Source organism: Trichosurus vulpecula, chromosome 2 (genome assembly GCF_011100635.1).
Source record: "Trichosurus vulpecula isolate mTriVul1 chromosome 2, mTriVul1.pri, whole genome shotgun sequence".
Taxonomy (NCBI): domain Eukaryota; kingdom Metazoa; phylum Chordata; class Mammalia; order Diprotodontia; family Phalangeridae; genus Trichosurus; species Trichosurus vulpecula.
Genome location: NC_050574.1, coordinates 330,031,076 through 330,056,275, shown reverse-complemented (window position 1 = coordinate 330,056,275; position 25,200 = coordinate 330,031,076). Strand labels below are relative to the sequence as shown.

The 25,200-nt window shown below is 36.5% G+C and overlaps 1 protein-coding gene across 1 annotated transcript in view; it reads right to left on the bottom strand.

Moving 5' to 3' along the window:
• Positions 1 to 25,200, bottom strand: part of ZNF148 (zinc finger protein 148) — a 142,412-nt gene that overhangs the window by 80,838 nt on the left and 36,374 nt on the right. Inside the window, exons 3-4 of the mRNA XM_036742958.1 lie at positions 24,504 to 24,641; positions 11,393 to 11,738 (exon numbers count right to left, since the gene is read on the bottom strand). Of these exons, the coding sequence (XP_036598853.1) occupies positions 11,393 to 11,722 (330 nt within the window). The 5' untranslated portion in view covers positions 11,723 to 11,738; positions 24,504 to 24,641. The remainder of the gene's footprint in view (positions 1 to 11,392; positions 11,739 to 24,503; positions 24,642 to 25,200) is intronic.

Sequence of the window (25,200 nt, the reverse complement as noted above, 5' to 3'; positions counted from 1 at the left end):
AAGAGGTGATTACTGGAATCCAGCATTCATTAAGAATTTAATAGGCTAATTTCCCTTTTTTGATAGGATTTTTAAACTGGAAGATCAAGGGAAAGGCTTGGCCACAGTATAACCAACAGGATTTCAGCAAGGTACTTGATAAAGTCTTTATTGAGACAACACAAGGAGATGCAAACTGCATCATTAGATGGTCTCAGAACTGACTCTTCAGAATACTGATTAATAACGTGAACCTGGAAGGAGGTTTCTAATAGAGAGCTCTGGGGATCTGTCTTTGGTATTATTCTGTTGGATGTTTAAAACAATAACTCAGGTGAAGGCAATGATACCATACTTCCCAAATTTTTGGATGACATGAGGCTGGAAGTGACTGTGAGTGCACTGCGAGTTAGTAAGCCAGCTAACCAGATGTAATTCAATAAAAATAAATTTAAAGTCTAATATTTGGGTTCAAAAGACCAATTGCAGAAACAAAGGTGAGAGAAGTTTAGCTAGAAAGCAATCCACCTAAAAAAGACCTGAAGTGTTTACTAGACTGCAAGCTAACTCCTGGGTCAATAGTGCAATGCCACATCCTAAAAAGCTAATGCAGTGTCATGCAGAATTGAAAAAAATTAATCTAAGTTACTTAACCTCTCTGGACCTCAATTTCCTCAACTGGAAAATGAGAAGACTAAAATAAGTGTTTGCTCTTTAACATCACAGTACTCTATTGCATAGGTCTTTCCCTGCAGGAGCTTCCAAGTCTTTTCTAATCATTGCAGCCTCTATGTTTCATTCTTCTAAACTCCAAAAACATTTATTGCTTTGTACCACCCTCTCTGACATTTACTTATAACACTAAAATTCACATTTGTTTAACCTTTACAATGTGCTTTCTTTAGAATAATAATGAGATTTCAGGAGTTTAACTGACTTGCCTGTTTTACGGTGAGTGAAAAAGTAAAACTTGGTCTTCTGGAATGTTTTTTTTTTTAAAGAAAAGATAGGTATCAAGGAATGTACCGAATATAGGTTTACCAACTACATTACCTGATCTAGTAAGTGGTATCATGTAAGCTAGGCCAGGTTGCTTACTCACAACTTATTGATGTGTTATTAAATTGACTTTTTAAAATATTAAACAACATTTTTCAAACACAGAAGTCCTCTAACAAATGAAATAAAATTATAACAATAAGAATGATTTTTGCCTTGAATTATAGAAGGGAGATAAAAACAAGGAAAAACTTTTAATTGAATACTCCATGAACTGAACTTAAAATGGAATCGAGCATACAGCAAATGTTTTTTATTATACGAGAGATCATGTTTTTGAACACGATAAAACACAAACTCCTAAAACTGATCTTCAAGGCCTTCCACTATCTTTACAACTTTATCTTCCATGACTTACCTATGCAAAGGTCTCTCCACTACAGTCAAACTATTCTAAGTACTACCCCATAAATTCACTGGCATATTTCTGCCTCTGGGAACAAGAAGCTTACTTGACTAAGGTAGGAGTTGCTTAATTTACATCATACTGGTACTAGGCATAATTATGTATGGATAAAAAGACAAGGTTGGCAGAACCAAGGTAGAGCTGAGAACAAAAAGTAGGAAACCATGGAAGTGGGCCAGACTTGGGGAATGCCTAAAAACCAATAGTTAGTCAAAAAAGAGCTAAAGTCTTAAGTTAGGAAAAGTGAGGAATGAGGCAGCACATAGGAACTCACAGTGGTTAAGTAATGGTAAGAAATGGGAAAATTAGTAAAGGGGGAGGTGGTAAGGGGAGAGACAAGTAAGATGGAACAAGAAATATCTTTTCCAGCTGAAAACAAGAACCATTTTGCAGGTGAGTCACATTTGGGAGATAATAAGTCAGTTGACCTTGCTAGGGAGTGCAGAGTCAAAGATAAGGGTAGATCCTGACATCTGACCATATTTGTCTTCTAAGAGCAGAGGCTAGATTCCTCCCATTGCCCAAATGAGATATAAATCAGACATAATCATATCATTCCCAGCTGTTTCAGTACTTTGCCAGAACTACATCTCTGTCACATGACCTTAATATTCTTCACCAAACTAGCTCCCCTTTCCAACTACCCAGTTTATATCAGTAGTTGCACTGCTCTTCACTCATCCAAACTAGAAACCTGGGAATTATTGTTAATTTGCCACTCTATTCCCTATTATATAGACTTTACCAAGTCTTATCTTCCTTTTTGATGCCTCTCAATATTCAGTGCCTTCCTCTCTATTTTCACCACTATCCATCATCTCAAAGTTCTTAATGTAGTATTTACAACCAAAAGGATCCTTAAAAATCACTTAGTAATAGCATCTTAAGATATGGGGCTGTAAGGGACCTTAAAGACCATCTAATCCAAAACATTCATCTTACAGATGGAGAAACTGAGGTCCACAGTAGTGACTTTCTCAAGGTCTCACAAATAAGAAGTAGCCATGCCAGAATTTGAACCCATGTGTTCTGACTACAGGTCCACTGCTCCTTACGTTATACCACACTACCTTAGCATCTAACAAGATTTCTGTTAACAGTACCTCCTAACTGGTCTCTGACTCCAGTTTCTCTCCACTGCATTTTATTCTATGTTCTGTCAGTCAAATCTAAAATACCAATATCATGGTGTCACTTTCCACCCCATGTAAGAATTCACAAGGCTATCACTAACTATATCAATTCTGAACTTCCCTAAACTTGTCTAAACTGTAGCTTTAAAAGCCTTCTATAAGAACATTTAGAAGAACTGGGCAAACTGGCATGTACTCCTTCAGTTTCTCATCTCTCTGACAGGACCTTGGTGTTATTACACCTTCCTATCAGAACTTGAATACTACTTGCTTTCCTCATCTAGTCCTTCCTCTTTCCTGATCCCTCAAACCAAAAAGTATTCTTCCTTCCAAGGCCAACTCCTCCACTAATGCTCTTGGATACCAAGTCTGATCTCCTCTTTCCTGATACTTTAATTTTTCTTCCATTGGCTCCACTCTGCTACCTATCAATCACAGATTTCACCTACTTATAAAGAGCTTTCCTTCGATCCACTACTCTCTTGAGCTACCTACTATGCTTTCTCTTTTTCATTGCCAAACTTCTTGAAATAATAAATGTACACCTACTTGCCTTCACTACCTAACAATCTGGCCTCTTCATTTGCTTCCCAACTAAAACTGCTCTCTCCAAGGTTACCAAGAGTTTTGTAATCCCCAAATCCAATGGCCTTTTCTTAGTCTTCATTTTCCCTAACTTCTTCTGGACTTCTACAACACTTAATACTTATATGAAGCCTACTCATCTGGAATTTATCTAACAACAATAATTATAATATTGTAATATTAATAGTATACTAATAGTACTATTGTTACACATCTCTTCATGCTTATGCTTAGTTTCACAACTGTAAGATGAAACTCCTAGAAGGCAGGGTCTACCTCTGAAACCTCTTTAAACCCATAGCAAATGATACAGAGAAGACACTCTCTGTTCACTGATGATGGTAATGGTGACTGGAAAGTATTACTATCAAGGCATAAATGGATATTATTTTAGTCACTCACCTAGAAACCTTGATGTCATCTTTGATTCCTTCTTTTCTTTGACATCTATATCCAAGCTAAAATCAAGTCTTGTCAAATATTGATATTTACTACAAACCTAGAAATTTCTAGTGGAGCTCCCTAATCACATTCATTTGTAAAAGGATGACCTATGGTTTCACTAGTATAGACAACTACCCAGGAGGAAATTTCCAATACAGATGTGCAACTTCTAGTTTTAGAGACATCCCAGTGGTACTGGGAGGTTAAATGACTTTCAAAGGGTCCAACAGCTGGTGTATGTCAGAGACAGGACTTGAACCCAGGTCTTCCTGGCATCAAGAGTAGTTCTCAATCCACTATGACACAATGCTTCTTGAGATCATTTACAAGAATAGTAAGTAAGACCAATCCCAACACTGGTTCCTAGAAACCCTAATATTTACAGGTTTTTGTCCGGAAAAGTGTTCATTTATCACTACCTTGAGACAATCAGATGTTCCAGATAGAATAATACTTATGAAGCAGAGATAAAAAAGAACATATAAGGCTGTGTCAGTTAGTAAAAACAAAAAGTAGTACAAGAACTTTAATATGAAGAAAGATTAGGAAATGTATTTAGGAAAAATCATTTCAATGACATTTAAAGAATAATAAGAAAGGAACCTGGGGTCATGGTCAAGACTGCTTACCCAACAGCAAACATCAGCTCAACGTGAAACAAAAGTCAAAAAGGCAAAAAAAAAAAGTTTTCACAGTGTAGATCAGGAAAGGTATAGGAAATAAAATCAGAAAACTCTCATGAAACCTTTGTGGCACCTGAAGTACACATTCGGCAAACTAACATTTAATTAAGCACTTACTGTGCTAAGGCACTGTACTAAGCACTGGGGATACAAAGACAAAAAAAAAAAAACAAACAAGGGACCCATTTTAATGAAGGAAGCAACATGAAGACAACCCTGCACAAAAAGGCAACATTCAGGATGAATTGAGGACCATAATCTGAGCAGGAAGGCACTAAGACTAAGGAGGACTGGAGATAATTGCTTGCAGAAGGCGAGGCTTTGGCTGAGATATTAAGGAAGCCAGGAGGCAAAGACGAGGAGAGAAAAAGTTCTAGGCAACAGGGGAGAACCAGTCAAAATGCTTGGAGTCATAAGATGGAGTACAGTATGAAGATGGACAATGTGGCCAATATCCCTGGAACACAGAGTATGTGTAGCGGGTACAAAAAGACTATAAGGTTGGAACGGGTCAGGTGTATAGTTCACCTTGTTGCCCTCTGGAAAGAAAAAACAGAGCTTTATAAGGTATAAAAGCGAAATAAGGAAAATGAATGGAATCATGTAAGGACAGACTAAAAAGACAAGGATTCTTCAGTGTAAAAGACAAAAGCTGAGGGATCACAGGATCATGAATTTAGAAATGGAAAAGACTTCGAGATTAACTAGCTCAAGCTCATCATTTAATAGTATAGAAAACTAATATATAATTCAGAAGGGCTAAACAAGCATTAGTTGATCAAATTCCATGACTTCAAAATTAAAGGCATCCTCTGAAGTTGAAAGAAATAAATTTAAGGCAAGAAAGGAATTATCATTTTACATACCTGACAGTAAATTAGTAGCACCCATTACCTCCAAGACGTATTTTAAGCTAGATATATGCACACACATACACACATACCTGCAAATGTAGGGTCACAGGACTTAAAACTGAAAAGAACCTTAGATATCATCTAGTCCAAGGGTGTAGGGACCTCCTTTGGGGAACTGCCTCTTTGGCAGTCCAGTGAAGTCTATGGACACCCCAGGAATGATGCTTTTATATGCACAGAATTACAAAGGAAGTCAACAATATTGAAATAAAGATCTAATATTTTTCCCATCCAAACTCAGACTCCTTAAAATCTATGAACAAACCCCCTGGAAGTCTACAGACCCCAGATTAAGAACCCCAATCTAATCTAACCTCCTTTATTTTAAAGAATTCATTTGCCCATCTCACAGGTATTAAGTAACAGCAACAGAATTCAAACCCAGGTCCTCTGACTCTAAATCACTATTCCAGTTCTACTCTACCACACTCTCTCTCTCTCTACTCACACACACATCTTATAACACCATTATGCAAAGTCAAAAGAGGGTAAGAAAAATTCATGAATGATAGATCCATAATGGATTAATATAAACTAGGATGCTTGGAGCTACTTCCTTAATTTTCATACAGTTGTCAGGAAGAATAGCAATCTTACAAAAATTTTAATGCCTTTATTAGAAACAGTATACTTGGCTAGACAACCATCTTCACTTCAGTGAACTTCACAGAAGACTGTAACAATGGGAAATTCAAAGAAACTCTTCTGACAGCCCAGGTTACTTGCAAAGTCCACAACAATTAACTACCATTGATAAACTTCATATGCAGGACAGAAAAGAGTTAGTATATTTGTTTTAAATCCAGCTGAGTCAAAATATAACTCTTATGAGATATTAACCTCAGTCATGTTTTGGGCTATAAAATAACGCACTTTACATAACTGGACCCATCATTCCCTTGTGCTATGTGTTTAACCACCTTCTTTGACAAAGTGTATATAGACTTTGACAAAGTGTCTATAGACTAGATCTTTCATGCCTATTTGTCATAATGGACATTCTTTTACCAAATCAATCCAGATACAGCATGCTTAGAATACTTTCTGTTACACTCTGCATATGAATTACTAATACCCATGAGAGAACACATATGTCTTGCTGCCCACTTTCAACAAATCCCAGTTAAGCATTTCACAGACACGTAGAATATTGGAAATCATCTCTTCTAACCTATTCATTTTAAAGTTAAGGAAAATGAGATCCTTGAAGTGGACTTTGCAAATATAAATGAGCAATAAATTTATAAATGGCAACCAGAGGAATAGTGGTATTTGTAGATGAGTCTTCATATTTATAACAATGATACCCCTCAAAAAGACTTTACCTTTGGGATCTCTGCTATTCAGCTTCAAAAAGCTTTTATTTGCTACTTTCTACATAATTTATATCATTTTCTACTAATGGTAGAATCCTAAAGCACCTTCCAGAAGAACCTCTACCAACTTATATTCAAAGTAGATGATGGATGTGATCAATAAGCTCCTTTACTACACTGGTTGGAAGGTATTGCTGACTGGAAAAGGCAAGAAAGACATCGCTCATCTCTAATGAAGTTTATTCCCCCTCTGACTGAAAGTACCTAAGTGGTTAAGATAAAAAAAAAACAATCAGAAAAGCAACATAAGAATTACAGATACTGAGACTGTAGTCAGAGACACTAAGAGGTTTCAACTTTCTCTACAGACTTTCCAGGTAAATCTTCAGACTAAGATTCCCCTACACTCTTTCTCTGCCCTTAAGGTTAACCAGTTTTACGGTAAATGCCCCAGTGAGACCAGTGACAAGCTGGCTCAGGCAAAAGAACAGATACTACACAACTATACAAAGAGCACTTTCTACAGAATACAGCCATTGTTAAGAAAGACTGTTGTATTCCCAGTGTCAAGACAGTTTTTGGCACATGGAAATAAGGATTGGATCTGTTATTTCACTACTATAAGGAACTTCCAGGAATAAACTCCTTCTACTAATGTAAGTTGGTACCCTCTCTGTATCTTATAGTCTTAGAAAGTTGCCCAAAACACTGAAAGGTTAAGTAACTTGCCAAGAGTTTTAGAGGCAACTGATGGCTCAGTGACTAGAGCACTGAGCCTGGGGTCAGGAAGACCTCTAACCTTCCAATTTGACCTCAGACACTTACTAGCTGTGTGAATCTGTGTTTCACCTCTATTTGCCTCAGTTTCCTCAACTGTAAAATGGAGATAATACTAGCACCGAGCTCCCAGGGTTGTGATCCAATGAGAGACTATTTGTAAAGCACTTAGGACAGTGCCTGGCACATAGTAGGTGCTTAATAAATGCTTATTTCCTCACCTCCCAGGTGTCAAATAGCCAGCATCTCTCAGAGATAGGACTTGAATACAGTTGACTTTGAAGTCAGCTCTCTGTTCACTATGCCAGTGTTTCTTACATTCTAGGCACTTAATAAATGCTTTATGATTTGTTCCTTGATATCCCAAAGTACGGCTACAGTGCTTTAATTTATGCCCAACTCTGGAAAAAAGCAAAGCTAATTTGGATTATTAAACAATTTTAGGATCATTCCCTTAAAAATCTATCAGAATATAGATAATCTGTTCCTTAACTAACAGTAACAAGCAACATTATCATAATATCACAAAAAAAAAGTTAGAAAAATATTCACATTTTGGGTTTTCCCAGAAAAACTGATTCAAATTAAGGATAACAGTTTGTAAAAAGAACTATGGAATATTTGGCTGAAACACTAAGCATAAACTATAAAGTCTGCATAATTATTACCGTGATGCCTAGTACAAGGACTGACAAATCTATCTCTAAAAACAATACTCAAATGCTGTTCAATCCAAGTGGAAAGGACTAGTGTTAAACCTTCCATGAAGCATATGGCAGTGAAGGGAATCCCAGATGCAAGCCACTAAAGTTGTCCCATATGAGACCATAAATAGATAGGTAATATATATGTCAAAACATCTTTTGGCACTCTCAAACGAACCTTTAAGTATATTCATTAGTAACCAAAAGTGGCTCTAATACGTAGTTCATCAAGCTAAAGGAATGCACTGTTCAGACCCAAAGAAACTGGATGTTAGACAAAGCAGCAAATTATTTCAATAAGCACATGAATGAATAGAAATGAAGTGAGAGAAGTGGACATGAAAAAGAATTTTGACCCTTTCTAGGATGAATTTGAAAGACTGTTCCAAATTATTGATAAATGTAGCCCAACTTTATGAATAAACCAGAGTAAAAAGTGCATAGAACAGATTAACTATCTGGAATTATTTAAAAGGGAAAAGAAAATGTTATTTATATGAGGAAGTCATCCTCCCCCTTCGCACTATCCCCTTTGCAAAATCTATTCTGAAGAATGTAGCTTTAGTATCTTGAGTTTTTATAAGTTGGAGGTTAAAATCTTTCAAAAAGGAGCTGTCTTTACCATTCCTGATAAAACTAAACATGTAGGAAGAATTGGAGATTTCTAAATACACATAGAACAAAATTATGGCTCTAACAGCATCGGTGAGCAAAGATGATTTTAAGATACTGTGGACATTTCGTTCTCCACTGTAGGCCAACACCAAGCCATGAGATATTGTTGTTCATCCTTCATTTCTGAAGAGGATCTTGAGTTGCATGTAAATTGGATTTAAGTGAGGTAGAGCTGCACAAAACATCAGACCCACTCTCTCTTCCAGAGTCATTAAAGTCCAGTGGCAAGACAAAAGTCAAGATGACTGGCAATAAGCCATAGGACATATATATACACACACACACACAAATTGGTTTCTTTGTGCTATTTCAACTGTGCCTAAAATACACTATTAGATGAATATTAAAATATATCTATCATTTTATACATTATATAACTACATAACGTCTCTATTTTATTACTACATGGCACACTTGAGGTTTAGATATATCCTGATTGGAAGATCCTTTCTGCTCAAGTGATACAGCATCATGGGTTTCTATGTTACTATTCTAGAATAGAAGGATTATAATTTGTGGTTGGCTACAAATGTGCTTACATTTGTCCTTTTCTCCCCTGTATTATAGAATGCAAGCTCCTTGCAAGAGGAACTGTCTCATTCATTCTATTTGTATCCCCAATGTCTAGCTAGCATGGTGCTAGAATACAGTAGATAATAAATACTTGTGGTTTGGTTGACTGAATATATTAATAGAAAACTGAACAGTGTTTTCCCTATAGCAAGTGGTCCACCGATCCAGCAAAGTAGATATGTAACTACACTGGGCACAGGATCCACCAATTTGAATTTAAAACTAGAGGGACTCAATAGTCCCTAAAGACCAAAGGTTAAGTATGAAAATTTTAGGAACCTTGTTAGTGATTTGACCTTTAATCACTTGATCACCAAATAGTTGCTCTGTTCCTAGACTACAATGCTAGAAATGAAGTGTCAGTGAGTTACAGTCAGGTGATGGCTTGGAGGCCAAAAGGAATCAAAACTGGTCATAATGAGAAATAGTTAACGTCTGGAGTGTGGAGGGGAACAGGCATTAACAATTAAAAAAACACACACACGCAAAAAGTTAAACTTAAGAAGACATGGAAATGAAGAGAAAAGAAACTCTAGTTCTTTCAAATTTCCAAGTAAACGACAAAATAAAAGATGGGAACCATTACCATGCCATATATGAAAGACAGGGGCTGGTAATGAGGCAGAGATGACGCCATTTTAAAGAACAGGTTCAGAAAGGAAGAGAAACTAAAAGGAAAAGACCAGTTATACTGACTGACCCTGAAGGAATAAACAGATAGCCACAAAGGAATATGTTATTTAATTTAGAAAAAGTTTTGAAAGTAAAGTACAATAGCGGTTTGGAAAAATTTCTACAGGGAAAATGAAATGGGCTAAATAAAAGTAAACCAAATTCAGTTAAAGATAATAGAAAAAGCTCTCTTTGGGAAATATAAATGAGGAAATCAATAAAAAATGGATGATTTACATGAACAGATGCAGAGTTAAGTAACCAGAATAATATACGCAATTATAATAATGTAATTTAAAACCACAAAAAATGCAATTAAATAAAGGTAGTGACCAATATTAAATCCAGAGGTCTAATGACTACAAAGGAAAAATGGGGTCAATGAGAACAGACACATTTGCTAGACTGATCAATTTTGCTTAAATATTTTCTTTGGTACAAAGGAAGGTTGAGAAGCAAGAGTTCAGACAGGCTAAAGGTAATGACTGTGACATAAAAAAATAAATCAAAACAAGAACATTTAACAAGTTTAAGTTGCTTTCAAACTGCTTTCTCAGCTGCAACTACTCTGCTGGATGAGAGAGAAGAAACCTGATGGGATGTCATGTGACCACAAAGAATATAGTTTCTCCTTGACTGGAAAGCCCACACGTAGGAACTAAGTCAAAAAGAATCCTACTTTATCAGAGACCTAAGGAGCTGAAAGAAAAGCACTAGCTTGGACTCAGTGTAGAAGTCGGAAGGACTTATTCAGAGAAATTTAAACTGACTTGAAAAGAATTCAAAGTGTTAAACTGGGTCAAACTAAAAAGAAACATAAGATTATATACTTGCTACAGACTATTTTTCTTACCTATAGAAAGGAATTACTCTCTAAAGTCCCAATATACAATGCAGTAAAATTAAAATGGCCTGTACACCCTAACCTAGATGGCTGAGTCTATGCTGTAATAAAGAAACTAAAGGAGCACCAATGAAGTAAAGTGCTCCGTTCCCAAGTGGTAATCTTTGGACAAGAGACCCAAACCCTTTAGTGATGGTAAGCAAAGAGTTAGCAATGGAAAATCTTCGGTTTAGGTGTCACTTTATCAACTGAGTTCAACCTTTTTTTTTCCTAGCTATGGCCTAAAAAGCAAAATTCAAATTTCTTGACACCTTAGGAAAGGCCCCAGATTTAAACAGAATTTCTAACAAATACTAGGTGTTTGTAATTTAAAAACTGACAAAAATAGTTATGATGGGAATAATAAAATTTCACTTCATAACTGTTACTCTTGCCATCTAAAATGTGATTTGTCAGTATTATATAATAATCTTTTCAGCACATATACTGAATAAATCAGTGATTCACTATAGTCAATTCTACTATTACTAATAAGTATTTGCATCATTTATACACATTACTCAAACCTCTTTATTACTAAGATGCCCTTTCTAATTATAGCTAAATATTGGGTACAGTAAGTACTTACAGGGACATTAACTGCATACTGCAGCCCTTGAGGAAGCCTGTCTTGTGTCTCCATCTCATCATCATTTTTCACCGTTTCCTCATGGACCATGAGTTCATCATGTGAAATCATCTCCTGTGGTCGCATTTCACTTTCTTGTAACACTTCATCCGCTGCAAGGATATCTTGATGTGGCAAACTCCGATCTTGAAGCACTGCTTCCTGTAGTTCTCCAGATACTGCAGACTGGTCAGATACTCCACCCATTACAACCATCGCCCTGGAAGACTGCATTTCGTCTATGCCGCCACATTTAAGAAATAATCCTTCCAATTTGTCTTCAATGTTCATGCTTAAGTGTAACTGCCTAAAAAGATCAAGTTTAGCAAATGGGCACATGAAATCAGTTTTACATGTCCACTTGATTAATGTTTAAGTTTCAAAATGTCAAATGTACAAGCTATTAAATAACCTCCTAGGAACAATCTATTCACTCATGCTTCAATTTAACATATTTGTGGATGTAGTTCTGAACTGCCTGTAATTTTAAGATTATTTAAAAACTAAACTGTAAAAGAAGCTAGATAGCAAAGCACAAGATTTTCATCCCTGGTGTAAAGCTTAAATCTTGAATTGATTCACTAATGAAAAATAGGCTTGATTACATATCACAAATCCATCATGCTGGAAAAAAAAAAAAAGAAAAGCTAGCAATTAATGGAAAGCAGCTTGAAATCTGAATAACAGGTATATTTTTAGAATAAAAATTATTGTTCTCACAATTACATATTACTTGCCAGTAATAAACATTACTGCCAATGGTGTACTTCAATACAACCAAACTTATCCAAGTTGAAAACGGAAAAAAAGTTTGGCTCCTCAAAGTTTAAGGGTTTATCTCTGTAACAGCATTTTTGTAAATCTCTACATTTTAATAGATCCATTTCACTGATGAGAATATGGTGTTAAAAACATGTATCACTAAATAAATTATATATGTTCACAAAATTTTGATACATGGTTATCATTAGAAATTAGGAATCATGTATCATTTAAGATTCACTACCTAAAAGTTGGCAAAGATCAAATTTAGTTAAACCTAAAGTTTTAGATCAAGGATCTAACTTCGATTTCTCTGAATGTATATTTAACTCTCCACTGATATTTAACCTGATAACAGGTTATCAGAACATCAGAAATAAGTTCAATTTAAAGATCAAAGCATCATTATTAGTCCTTTATCTCTTTTATTCTTTTGTTTTATCATCAACAGATAATGATATAAACACACAAAAATAAATCCAAGAAAGAATTAGAAAAAGGATGGGGAAAGCTCAAATAAGCACAGAACTAGGTAGTCTAGTCCTGAGTACAGGAAAAATATTTTTGAAATTTATGAACTATGTTTCTACTTAGCTTATTACTCCCCAAAATAATTAAATAAAGGCTTCTGTCATGATGACAACTATTAATATGTAAGTGGTGAATCTATCTCCCAGTTGTGATTTATGAAGTCAAACGCTAAAGAAAGTCAAACACATTTTCATTACTATGGTGAAAATGAAGGCAGAAACCTTTACTTAATTGAACAAGCAATTCAAAAAAGTTCTCTTTACCAAGAGCAAGCCAAATAAAACAAAATTTACTAATATTTCCTTTCTGCATGCCAAATAAAAAGAGAGGGATAAAGACTGGACCTGTGATTTCATTGGCATAGGGGCGCCAATGGGTGAGGAAACACGCCCTACTAATGCAATTTGGCACCTTCTTTCAATTTATAGTCTTAGACAATTGGCTATAGCACCAAGAAGTCCAGTGATCTGCCTAGGGAGATATAACCAATTTATGTTAGAGACAGGACTTGAACTCAGGTATCCCTGGCTTTAAGGCTATCTCTCTGTCCACTACTTTGTAATGCCATTTAAGTATTTACAACAAAGGAACAGAAATCCAACTCCATCTTTAAAAATCACAAGGTACAAGGGCAGCTAGGTGGCACAGCTGATAGAGCACCGGCCTTGGAATTAGGAAGACCTGAGTTGAAATCTGGCCTAAGACATTTGACACTTGCTAGCTGTATGACCTCTGGGCAAGTCACATAACCCTGACTGCCTCACAAAAAAAATAAAAATAAATCATAAGGTACCATAAAAATCTGAAACAAAAGGAATAAAGTTTAAGCTTTAGAGACAAATAAGCACTTGATCTTCAAGCAGGGTAAAATGTCATTTAATCAATGTGAGGTATCCCTGACTTAGTGGGTAGAGAAATGGCCTCACAACCAGGAAGAACTGGATTCAAGTCCTACCTCTTAAACATACTGGCTATATAATCCCTAAGCACATCACTTAATTCTCAGCGTTCTAGCAAACTCTCTAAGACTATAAATTGCACAGAAAGTACCTGGCTGGTTGAAGAAATTTCCTTATCTGGGAGTTTCCTCTAACAATAAAATCCCAGGTCCAGCCTCTTTCTATCACTAACCAATATCATGGGGAATGTGGTTTCCAACTTAAATGAGGCTTAATCCTTTAAGTGCTGAAATTTCAACATTCATTTTTATCCTTTTTATGTGAAAATCTTTCCAAAATAAATTACACATTTCCCTACCTCTTATAGGGCATACAAGATAGGGATAACTTACAAAGAAACACTGTACAAACATCTGAGTCTGATCCATTCCCTCCACACTATGTGAGCATTTGTTGGGAATGAGCTTTTAGAAAATCTGTGAGGCAGCAAAATGGATGAAGGGCAGAAGTTCTAAAAAGCAGAAACTTCTCAGTGGAATGACCTTTAGGAGATATGAGTGAGAGAGAGAAAGACAGAGAGAGGGGGGGGAGGTGTGGGGGGGGTTACTGGTCAAAAAATTTTTACTAAGTTTTTTTTTAACTTCAATTGCCATACTTCCTGAAATTCTACCACTCAGAAATCTATTTGAGGGGTAACAAGTATCCTTTAATAATGCAAATACTCTTTGGTGATTTATGGGGTTTTCAGTCAGTCACACCTTAATGGGAATTAGTTCTGTCAAACTTATCATCTTAATATCAAACTTTGATAATCTGCACTGGGGAAGTAGTAATTTTGATTGAAGGTGAAGAGGTGATAGGTAAACTTTTTAGCATTGTAGAAAACACCCGGATTGAGTGCACACTTAGGGATTTGGAGCAACCTGATGGCACTGGACCCTTATAAGTCTGAAAAAAACGTAAAAAGTATTCTCTTATTTTAAATTTTTACCTAGGGTTAGCTCTGATCTCAGACAAAGGGAGAGAAATTCCGTTGCACTTCCAATCAATTACATCATGGGTTAAAAAGGGTTTTGTGAGTTATCCTCAGAATCTAACCACAATTTAGAACATTGTTTTACCATGAAAATACATTCCAAGTTCCAGTTGACTTAAGAGTTTTCAAACACAACCAATTCATAAGCTGGGGGCTTCCTATGCAATGAATTTTAACCTTGTTTGATAATTTTTTGAAGTTTTTATGAACATCAATTATTGTACTGTACTCTACATAATGTCGCTTCAAAGCAAAAAGCCCAAGTAGGGATATTTTAAACGGCCCTAAACTTTCCTAATTCCTAAAAAATTCCTAATTTCCTAATTATTTATAGTTTATATTATCACAGATACAGCTGGAAGGACCCTCAAGGGCTATGTCCAATCTCCTATTTTACCAATGAGGAAACTGAGGCCCATGAAGGCTAAGTGACTTGTTCAAGGTATCACAGATGTAGAATTTGAACCCAGGGCCCCTGATTCCAGAGTATTCAGACTTCTATTGCATCATCATGATCATTACTACTAGTAATGTCAACCGTTTCTGCTAGGTTGCATACAAAAATGACAACCTAAAATATCAATTATTCCTCCATACATCTGAGGAATATACCTATCATTCAGAGAAACCTTGACATCGAAAGTTTCTATATTATCAACATTTCACTTAGGCTAGCTCAACCCTCTCCCTTCCCCCTCCCTTGCTTAACGGCAGGGTAAAAAAAAGAAAAAAGAAAAACTAAGGAGAGATACTAGAAAAGAGAAATATAGAGACTACAAACAAAAAAAGTGATAGCTATATCTGACAGGTAGGCAATGGAAAGGAAGCAAGACCAGTACAATGTAAACTCCTTGAAAAGTGGAACTTTGTTTTGTCTTTGTGTCTCTAAGGTCTAGAACAGTGCCTGGCATGAAGTAGGTACTTATTAAATGTTTACTGAATGAATGAAGGCCAGCAGTAGTAGAAAAAAATGCTACGAAGGGTAAATTTGCATTTGGCCCAACTTTATTTTCTTTTCTTTACCATTGCCTCCCTCCCAGTTCCTGATATCCCAATCCTCTCAAGTTGCCCTCTAGCTCTCCAAGAGCAAGAAAAATCTGACATGCTCTTAGGAGCCCATTCAGTCAATAACAACAAGAATTTTTGTTGCTGTTCAGTCATTTCGGTCGTATCTGACTATTCATGACCACACTGGGGGTTTTCTTGGCAAAGATACTGGACTAGTTTGCCATTTCCTTCTCCAGCTCATTTTACAAGTGAGGAAACTGAGGCAGACAGGGTTAACGACTTGCCCACGGTCAATCAGCTAGTGTCTGAGGCTGGATGTGCCTCCCACTGTGCCAGCAGCCCCACAGCAATAATAAGCATCAACTATGTGCCCAAGGCTCTGCTAAGTGATGAAGATACAAGAACCAGGCTAAACAGTCCCTGTCCTCGAGGAGCTCCCATTCAAAACGGGGCAAACAATATAAATATGGAAGGGTATAGAACATGTATAAATAGTTACAAGATAACTTGAGAGACTGGGGGGGGGGGGGGCGGCATTAGCTGTTGGGCGGACCAGGCACAGTTTCTTACAGAAACAGACACTTGTACACTTGAGTCCTAAATAAAACCAGGATGTCAAGATGCAGAGGTAAGAAGGAAGTGCCTTCCACTCTTGGGAGACAGCCTGGACAAAGGACAGCACGTCATGTGGAAGGAATGAGAAGACAACCAAACTGACTGGATCCTGGATTGCATAAAGAAGAGTAATGTGTAATAATGGTGAAAAAGGCAGAAGGAGCCAGTTCTTGAGAACTTTAAATGTCAAAGGAATTTATACTTGATCCTGGAGGTAATTATGAGGAGCCATAGGAGTTCACTGATTAGCAAAATGACACAGTCAGATGTGCACTTTAGGAAAAGCACTGGTAGCTTTGTGGAAGATGGATTAAGTGAGGAAGATAATTGAGGCAGAGAAACCAATAAGAGCTACTAGAATAGTACAGGAAAGAGGTGTTAAGGGCGTAAACTACAGATCACACCAAAACTATCTCTGCTTTTCACATCAGTCCCTGTCCCTCACAGACAAGTCAAAACTTTCTTTGAAGCTTGGCTACTATTAAAAAAGCAATCTAATTTTCAACAAAGAATTTTTTTAAAGAGAAAGAGAAAAAAGATTCGGCAAAACCAATCAATACATTATTTTTACTGAATATTTTTTCTCTTCCTCTTTTTTTAAAGTCTTTTATAAGAGATAGCTCTCTGGAGGGGGAAGGGAAGTGCTGTTAGGGGAAGTCTAGGTGATGTAAAAACAAGATATCATTAAAATCTATTTTAAAAAAGCAATCTGATTATATTACTCTAACACAAAAGTAAGAATAAATGATAACCTTCCTTAGTCTTCTATGTTTGGTTATATATTTGGTTAATCCAATGAATCTCTAACCAGAGGAATTTCAGGAGAGTGATATTTTTGGAGAGAAGATATTTTGGATATGTGTGTAGAAGAGTGACTCTCTTAAATTAAATCGGTTCAATTACTCTACCTGTGTCTAAGGTTAACCTTCAGAAGGGAGAAGAGAAAGGAGCATTTGCAGCCCCAGTCGCTTCCTGCATAGGAATGAAAGGAAAAAAAAAAAAACCAGAAAAAATAGAGCCTGATAAAAAGCTTTTCTGAGATCCCTTTGAAAATCCCTGGATCAATAAGCCAGGCAGCCCATTGTTTAAGCAGGGAACATTCAAAGATCCTGGATGACAGGTATGCCAACTTCCAGACTGTATAAGTCAACACAGGGCAGATAATGGGACACCTAGATTGACATGGTTTACAGTCAGCCACAGTCCGCTATGGGAATTGACTACAACACTGTGATATATATCCTCCCAGCAAAATTTAGGATCCTTAAAAGGAGGGGCTGCTTCTTTTTTTCTCTTATCTCCAGCACAAGGTGAAAACATGTTGTTTAGTTGTTTTGTCCGCTGTATCTTGACCCTGTATGGGGTTTTCTTGGCAAAGATATGGAGTGGTTTGTCATTTCCTTCTCCAGATGATTTCAAAAATGAGAAAACTGAAGTGAACAGGGTTAAGTGACTCTCCCAGGGTCACGCAGCTAGTGTCTGAAGCCATGCCCGAGGCCAGGTTTGAACTCAGGTCCTCCTGACTCTAGGCCTGGCACTCTACCCACTGAAATACCTAGCTACCCTATGTGAAAACATACTAGGTAATAATAATGATTGCTGAATTTGATTTAATTAAAAGGACAGTTTAGCCTCCAGGATATAGAGGAAACTGATGGGAGAAGCAAAATAGTGGCAAAGGAATGGGAAAAAATAATCTTCTTTCTCCTTCCCTATCCCTGAACTACTCATCTGTACTCTCTTCCTTAGCCAGAGAGTCAAGGAGGTTCCTAGAAAAGCTCTTCCTTCTTTACTCCATTCCCTGCACTTGGTTTGGCCAGGTAAAGCTAATACCAATTACAGTCAATTATGGGAATTAACCGCCATTAACACATAATTAGGAGCAGCTAAGTGGAGCAGTGGATGGTGTCCAGCCTGGACTGGCCTCAGACATTTACTACAGCTGTGTGACCCTGGGCAAGTTACTTAACCCTGTTTGTCTCAATTTCCTCATCTGTAAAATAAGCTGAAGAAGGAAACAGCAAACCACTCCAGAATCTTTGCCATGAAAATGGGATCACAAAGAAACAGACGACTGAAAATGATTAAACAACAACACACAATTATAATATAATAACGATTGTGTATACCATTACACATACAACTGATTAACTTTCTTTTAAGTAAAAACATCTACTGCTCACTTCTGTTCAATCTTGAAGAGACATACTCACAACTTTTAAAATAGAGGAAATAATGACTGTCAGCCATAACTTCTGGGTCTCCCCTCACTACTCCACCACTATTATTCAGAAACTTTTCCTCAGAGGTTCACTCACTCCATCTAGATTAGGGGTTCTTAACCTGTGCTCTTTGAACTTGTTTTCTACAATATTTGGATAACTATTTCAATATAATTGCTTTTTGACTTAAAAATATTATTCTGAGAAGGTATTCATAGGCTTCATAAGACTGCCAAAGGGATCCATGACACAAAAAAGATTAAGAACCCGTCATCTAGATCTTAATGTCAGTTACCTACCAATCCACAAACAATTCTAACCCCTTTCTCATGGAGCTCAGAACCTAATTTATAGTCTTCCTCTTCACTCCAATTCCTTCCTTTATACTCAAGGACTTCATTATAAATATAAATGCTGATGTCCCCCTAAACCTTGTTTCTTAGTTCATCAACCTGATCCCATGATGAACATCCTCAGTCACACACAGCCACATACACCCTTGACTTCATTATTATCCACAAGTATTCCAGCTCCGTGATACTGAACTGTGACCACAGCCTCCTATCCTTTCATCTCTCCCTGTGCTTCATTCACCCCCTAAATTTATTCTCCATCCTCCCCATGACCGCTAGTCAACCCCATCCCTACCTGTTTTCCCAAGACATCATCCCTGCTCTGGCCTCACTTTCTCCCCTTTGAAATTTTAACTATAGTTAATCAGTTTAATTTCATGCTGTCCTCTACCCTCAAAATTTCCAAACCTCAACCCTAAATTGAGTAATCCTAGCCTTCTTTGCTATTAGTACTTGGTAGCCTGCTGAACACTCCTGAACAAAGTCATATGATTATACTTACCGAGTTCACTACAATTTTGTTATCAAATTTCAACAGTGTCCTCATTACTTTATGCTAATCCTTTTATTCTTCCCAGTTTGAATCTCTACCAAATAAACTACCACCACACTCTTCTCTCCAAGTCACCAAAAGCAGCTCTGGTCTCTCTCTCAGAAGAAGGCTTCGTTTCACACCCTACTAAAAAAAACAATGAGGCCATCCATTGCAAGCTCCCTCTTCTACTCAATTCCTTACTTCAAATCCCCTCAAGGTCACCCCCTTTCTCTCTTCTTTTGATCTTATCTTAAAGGAATAAGTATTCCTTCTTGCTAAACCCAGCCCCTCTTCTTATTCCTTCAATCCTATCCATTCCCTCTAGCATTCCTAGCTAGCAATCCTAGCGTTCCCTCTAATTTTAGTTCCATTCCTGGTGCCTATACTATAAAAGTCAAGATCTCCCCCATCGATAACACTTGATCTTACCATCCCCCTTAAGTAATGTATGTCAATGTCTATGTGTATGAAGCCTCCCTGTCATAGCCAAACTCCTAGAAAAAGCTATGCACACACTCATTGCCTCAACTTCCTCACATTCTACTCATTTCACAATCTCTTAAAATCTGGCTTCCAACATTATTCAACTAAAATTGTTCTAAAAGTCACCGACAATCTCTTAAATTGTTAAATCCAATGGATTTTTCTCATCCCTCATCCTTCTTGACCTCCTTCTAACATGTGACAGTGTTCCTCTTCCTAGATAGGATCTCTTCCCTATGTTTTCATGACACTGCTCTTTCCTAGTTGTCTTCCAACATGTCCAATTGTTTCTTCCTGGAATCTGTGATGGATCACCATCCATGTTCCAACCCCTGTGTGAAGGTTGTACCCCAGGGCTCTGTCCTGGGCTCTCTTCTCTTCTCTCTCTAAACTCTCAATGGTCTAATCATCTCCCAAGTATACAACTATCCTCTGTGGAAAAGATTCCCATTCTAAATACCCAGCACTCATCTATCTTCTAAATTCCAGTAACATATCACCAACAGTTTGCTTAAGATTTCCACTTGGATATCCCATCAACATCTCAAAACTTAACATGTCCAAAAAAGAATTCAAATATTCCAAATCAACCCACACCTCTAATTTGACTTTTCCTTTGAGAGTACTCTTATCTTTCTAATCACCCAGGTTCATGACTTCAGAGTAATTCCATTCTCAGTCTCTCTCCTCATTCCCCATATCCAATCAGTTCCCAAGTCATATCAATTCGACCTCAATAACACTGTTCTCATCTGTCTTCTCTCCACTCATACAATCACCATTCTGGTTCCATCCCTCATCACTTCTTCCCTCGACTATTACAAAAATTTAACTGGTCTTCCTACTTCTCCAATTCAACATATACTCTGCTACCAAATTGATATTACTATAGCACAGTTGAGATGATGACACTCTCCTGTTAAAGAAGTTTCAGTGGATTCTCTATTGCCTCTAGGATAAAATATAAATTCCACCATTTGTCATTTAAAAGTTCTTCACAATCTGGCTCCAACAACATCTTTCCAAACTGATTCCGTATTATATTCCTTCAGATACTCTAATATCCCAGTCATACTAACCTATTTGCTTTTTTCTTTAAACAATATTAAATCTTCCTTTTTCCACGCTGTTTTATAAATAACTAAATAAACAAATATGAAGCTGCGTCTGGCTCATCTCTCCAGGGCCCGAGATAAAAGAATTAAAAGGACGGACAATGCTAGGACTTCTAATCTTTCCCAAGAATTTTTATAGCTATTTACCTCTGTGCTTTTAACCTAGAAATGCTGCCACTTTGATCTGTACAAAGATTAACCTACCTTAACTTGGGCTTATTCTTTATACTAAGAGATCTAGAGAAATTTCAGATTTGCATTTTCACCCTAAGCCCTCTGCGTTCATAAAGTATATTTTGTAAATTGTATGTGGTTCCTGAGTGATATTTCAAACTATCCTGGGAGTAACAGGATTATGTTACCAGCAACTAGAGAGCAACAGTTCTACTTAATACTAGCAGCAACAGATGTTCAAAAATAACATGCAGACACTAGAATCACAGCTGAAAATATCAACACAACTATTACTATCTTGGCAATCTTGCTGGCAAGCATCAATCCTAATTTATACAACATACATTATTTTAATATTAAAAGGAGCCATGATTTCATCAATGTTGGATACTCCTTTCCTCCAAGGCAGATCACCAACCCATCCACACCTTAGTAGATAGTATTCATGAGTTGCAATGGCTGAAAAAAATCATCACTTAAATCCACTGGTAATAAGCTGCTTCAAACTTAGGTTGTATTTTTAAGTCTGAATTCATACTAGCCTGTCTGAAACAATGTTTTACATTATTATTAGGTTCCAGCTTGGTAGGCTGGGCCTGTATTACAGTGGTATAGCCTTCAAGAACCTAGGGTGACTGCTTCATCAGAGTGGCACTAGAGGTTAACTTTGGATGCAATGTAACAATTCTTTTTAAGCTAAGATACAAGAAGAAGTTTAGGGGAAGGTGGTAAGAATGATTATTTTTTAAAGTAGACTATCTAGTCTTTCTCTACATATAATACACTAAAAATTATATACAAAGAACTCTCGTATACATTCTTTAATATAAATACTCATGACTAAAGCCATCCCAAGAATTTAAATGTCAATGTGACTATATTTAGAGACGTGAAAAAAATCAAATTTATGTCTAATTGCATTTAAATATAACCATAGAATCATTTAAGGAACAGTTGTGCTACATAGAACACAATAAGCAAGGGTTAAGGGTTCACAAATTACAAAAACATTAACAAGTTAGCTGAATATATCAATATCTTTGATCAAAAGGCACGATTAAAGTACTGACAGTAAGTCAGACAAAAAGTTCTATTTTCGCTATTCTTATTAGCACAGAATTTGTAAAATAATATCGAATTTTAAAAACCAAGTTTCTGACCGCATTTTGACTAGATATTTACCACCCAATGGTCATTTTAACATCCTACATGGTACTAATTAGGATTTGTGAAGAGAGATGAAATGAAATACCTAAAACATCACCTTTTTAAAAACAAATTTAACTTGGATGCATCTTGTGGTATTTCACTTTAGCAGCATAGGCCTTAAAAGGCCAAATGATTAAGCTGTTGCATGGCTTGCTTAGCAGAAGGAACATCTTACTTGGAATTAGAAGACCTAATTTAAGTGCCAGTTTTAACACTGACTAGCCTCTTGTGCTTACTGGTAGTTACCAGGGCAAATCATCTACCTCTTTGGGCCCTCAGTCTTCTCATCTGTAAAATGAAAATAACAGTACTTATACTACCTAGCTCAGAGAGTTACTGAAAGGAAATAATTTGTAAACCTTAAAGAACTATATAAATAGGAGCTAATAAGTGCAACAATACCTTTATTTGTATTTTACATTTGCCAATAACATCTTATGACACCTAAGAATCATCTAAATCTGTGAATCAATTAGAAAGTGAAAATATTATATAAAAATGGAATTCTGAAAATAAATTAATCCTTGGCTAAATTCTAAGTAAGGTACATATATGTGTGTATATATGTATGTGTATATGTATATGTATATATGTGTGTGTATAAAATGCATGATGTAAAATACAGTGGAATCTTAAAAGAAACTGATACCCTATTTTTCAAATCTTTAATAAAATAAAACAAAATTATAATAAGATATTTGGGACTTGATTAAAATATTTGATGTAGTTTGTAGCACTAGCTATAAACTAACATTCAATACCACCTAAATAGTTTATCTTTGAACTATTCAAAATATGTAATATTTTGTGGAATGAGTTAACACTTAGCTCTTACTAAAAATTTCTCCCAACACTTACGTTTACAAGTTACTTCACACCAACAGAGCATTTGTGTAAATAAAAAGTACAAACGATCTGATCAGTTGATATGAACTCCTAATAATTCCCTCTGTCTTCTTGACATCAGTCCTAGAAGTCTTTGGCCATTTAGCTAAGGTCAGTGGGCCAGCATGGTCCATATCAAATACCAATTCTCAGAACTCTATGAGTATATACTCTTAAGCTTAATTACCACAGCCATCAAATAGTGTATACTCATGCAATGAAGATTAATTTTAATATGTTTAAAGCAAAGAAATGGAAAGTTAAGTATAAGTAGTGAGTTATACAATTGTTTGCTTCATGCCAGGCACTATATGCTAAGAGCTTTTACAAACATCATCTCATTTGAGACTCCCAATAGATGCTATAATTATTCCCATTTTACAGCTGAGGAAAGTAAGGTAAACAGAAGTTAAGTCATTTGCTCTGGATCACATAGCTAATGTCTAACACCAGGTTTGAACTCAGGTCTTCCTGACAGACCCAGTGCTCTATCCACTGAACCACCAGCTACCTCTAGAAAAAGAGATTAGATGGGCAAAGAGTACCAAGCAACAGCTAGGAACCAAGAAGGAAGAAGGAGAGAGATAGAAAGGGATAGCCTAAAGTGAGTCCAGGGGTGGGGAACCTGAGGTATCGGCCTCAAAGCCACATGTGGCCCTCTAGGTCAAGTGCAGCCTTCTGACTGAATCCAAACTACACAGAACAATCCCCCTTAATAAAAGGATTTGTTCACTAAAACTTGGACTCAGTCAAAAGGCTACACCCAAGGCCTAGAAGGCCAAAGCCTCAGGTTCCCCACCCCTGGAACCAATAGTGATGGGATTAGGAAAGGGAGCTCTTAGGGCCATTAGGCTAGTGATATGTAAAAGACCACCTTTAAAAAAAAAAGACTACCTAAGAAATGAGTCCTTTTCTTACTTTCAAGCTACAACCAAGATACATAACGCAAAGGTATACCATTTGAGTTACATACATTTTTGTTTACATACAGATACAACCAAATATCTAAAACTGCATCAGTAATTATCAATTTTCCCATCATCAAAAAGAAAAAAAAAAGCCTCTCAGATAAATCATGTTCCAAAGGTCTACAGATATTGAAGAGAAAAGAGAAGCCCTCTCTACAAAAAATTCTACTATAAGTTCAAATTTTCAACATTAAGTACAAGTGCAAATAAATAACCAAAAGAGTAAGCTCTTAAAAGAACAATTTCTTAATCATAAAAAATAAAAAGTTAAAGTTACCTGAGACTACAGTAAAAAAACAAAAATTTCAAGGAAGGGGATGCTGCAGAGTTGAAAATGAAATCATGATGGAGTTCCCACCCTTTTCGGACTTGAAAAATCCTCTACACTTCTTTAATCACTTGTGCCATTCTATTCCTGCAAAAAAAAAACAAAACAAAAAAACATACACATATATATATGTGTGTGTGTGTGTGTGTGTGTGTGTGTGTGTGTGTGTATATGCATATATATATAGAGAGAGAGAGAGAGAGAGAGAGAGAGAGAGAGTGTGAGAGTGTGTGTGTGTGCATGTAAAATGTTATTATCAGATTTTTAAAAACATCTATAAGAGAACTCTGGAAAGGAAAACAACACATACAAATACAATATGGAGAAATACTAGCAATATGCTAAGAGAGAAACCCCTGGCATAGGGAACAGAGGGTCATCCTTGGAGTCAGGAACACTTGGGCTCAAGTCGCACTTCTCACACCCTCCAGTTCCTTATGACCCGAGGCAAGCTATAATCTTTGAGAGCTCCAAACTAAGAATATAAGTTTCACAAGAGTTATTGAACTGTATTGGTAGAAGGAAGTTTCCTCCTGAGGAATTTCCTTTCTTGAAGAATTTCCTACACATATGAAATCACAAGTCCAAACCAAAAAAAATACTGCTGAATATGAATCACAAATATACTACTGTGGAAGAAATGAAT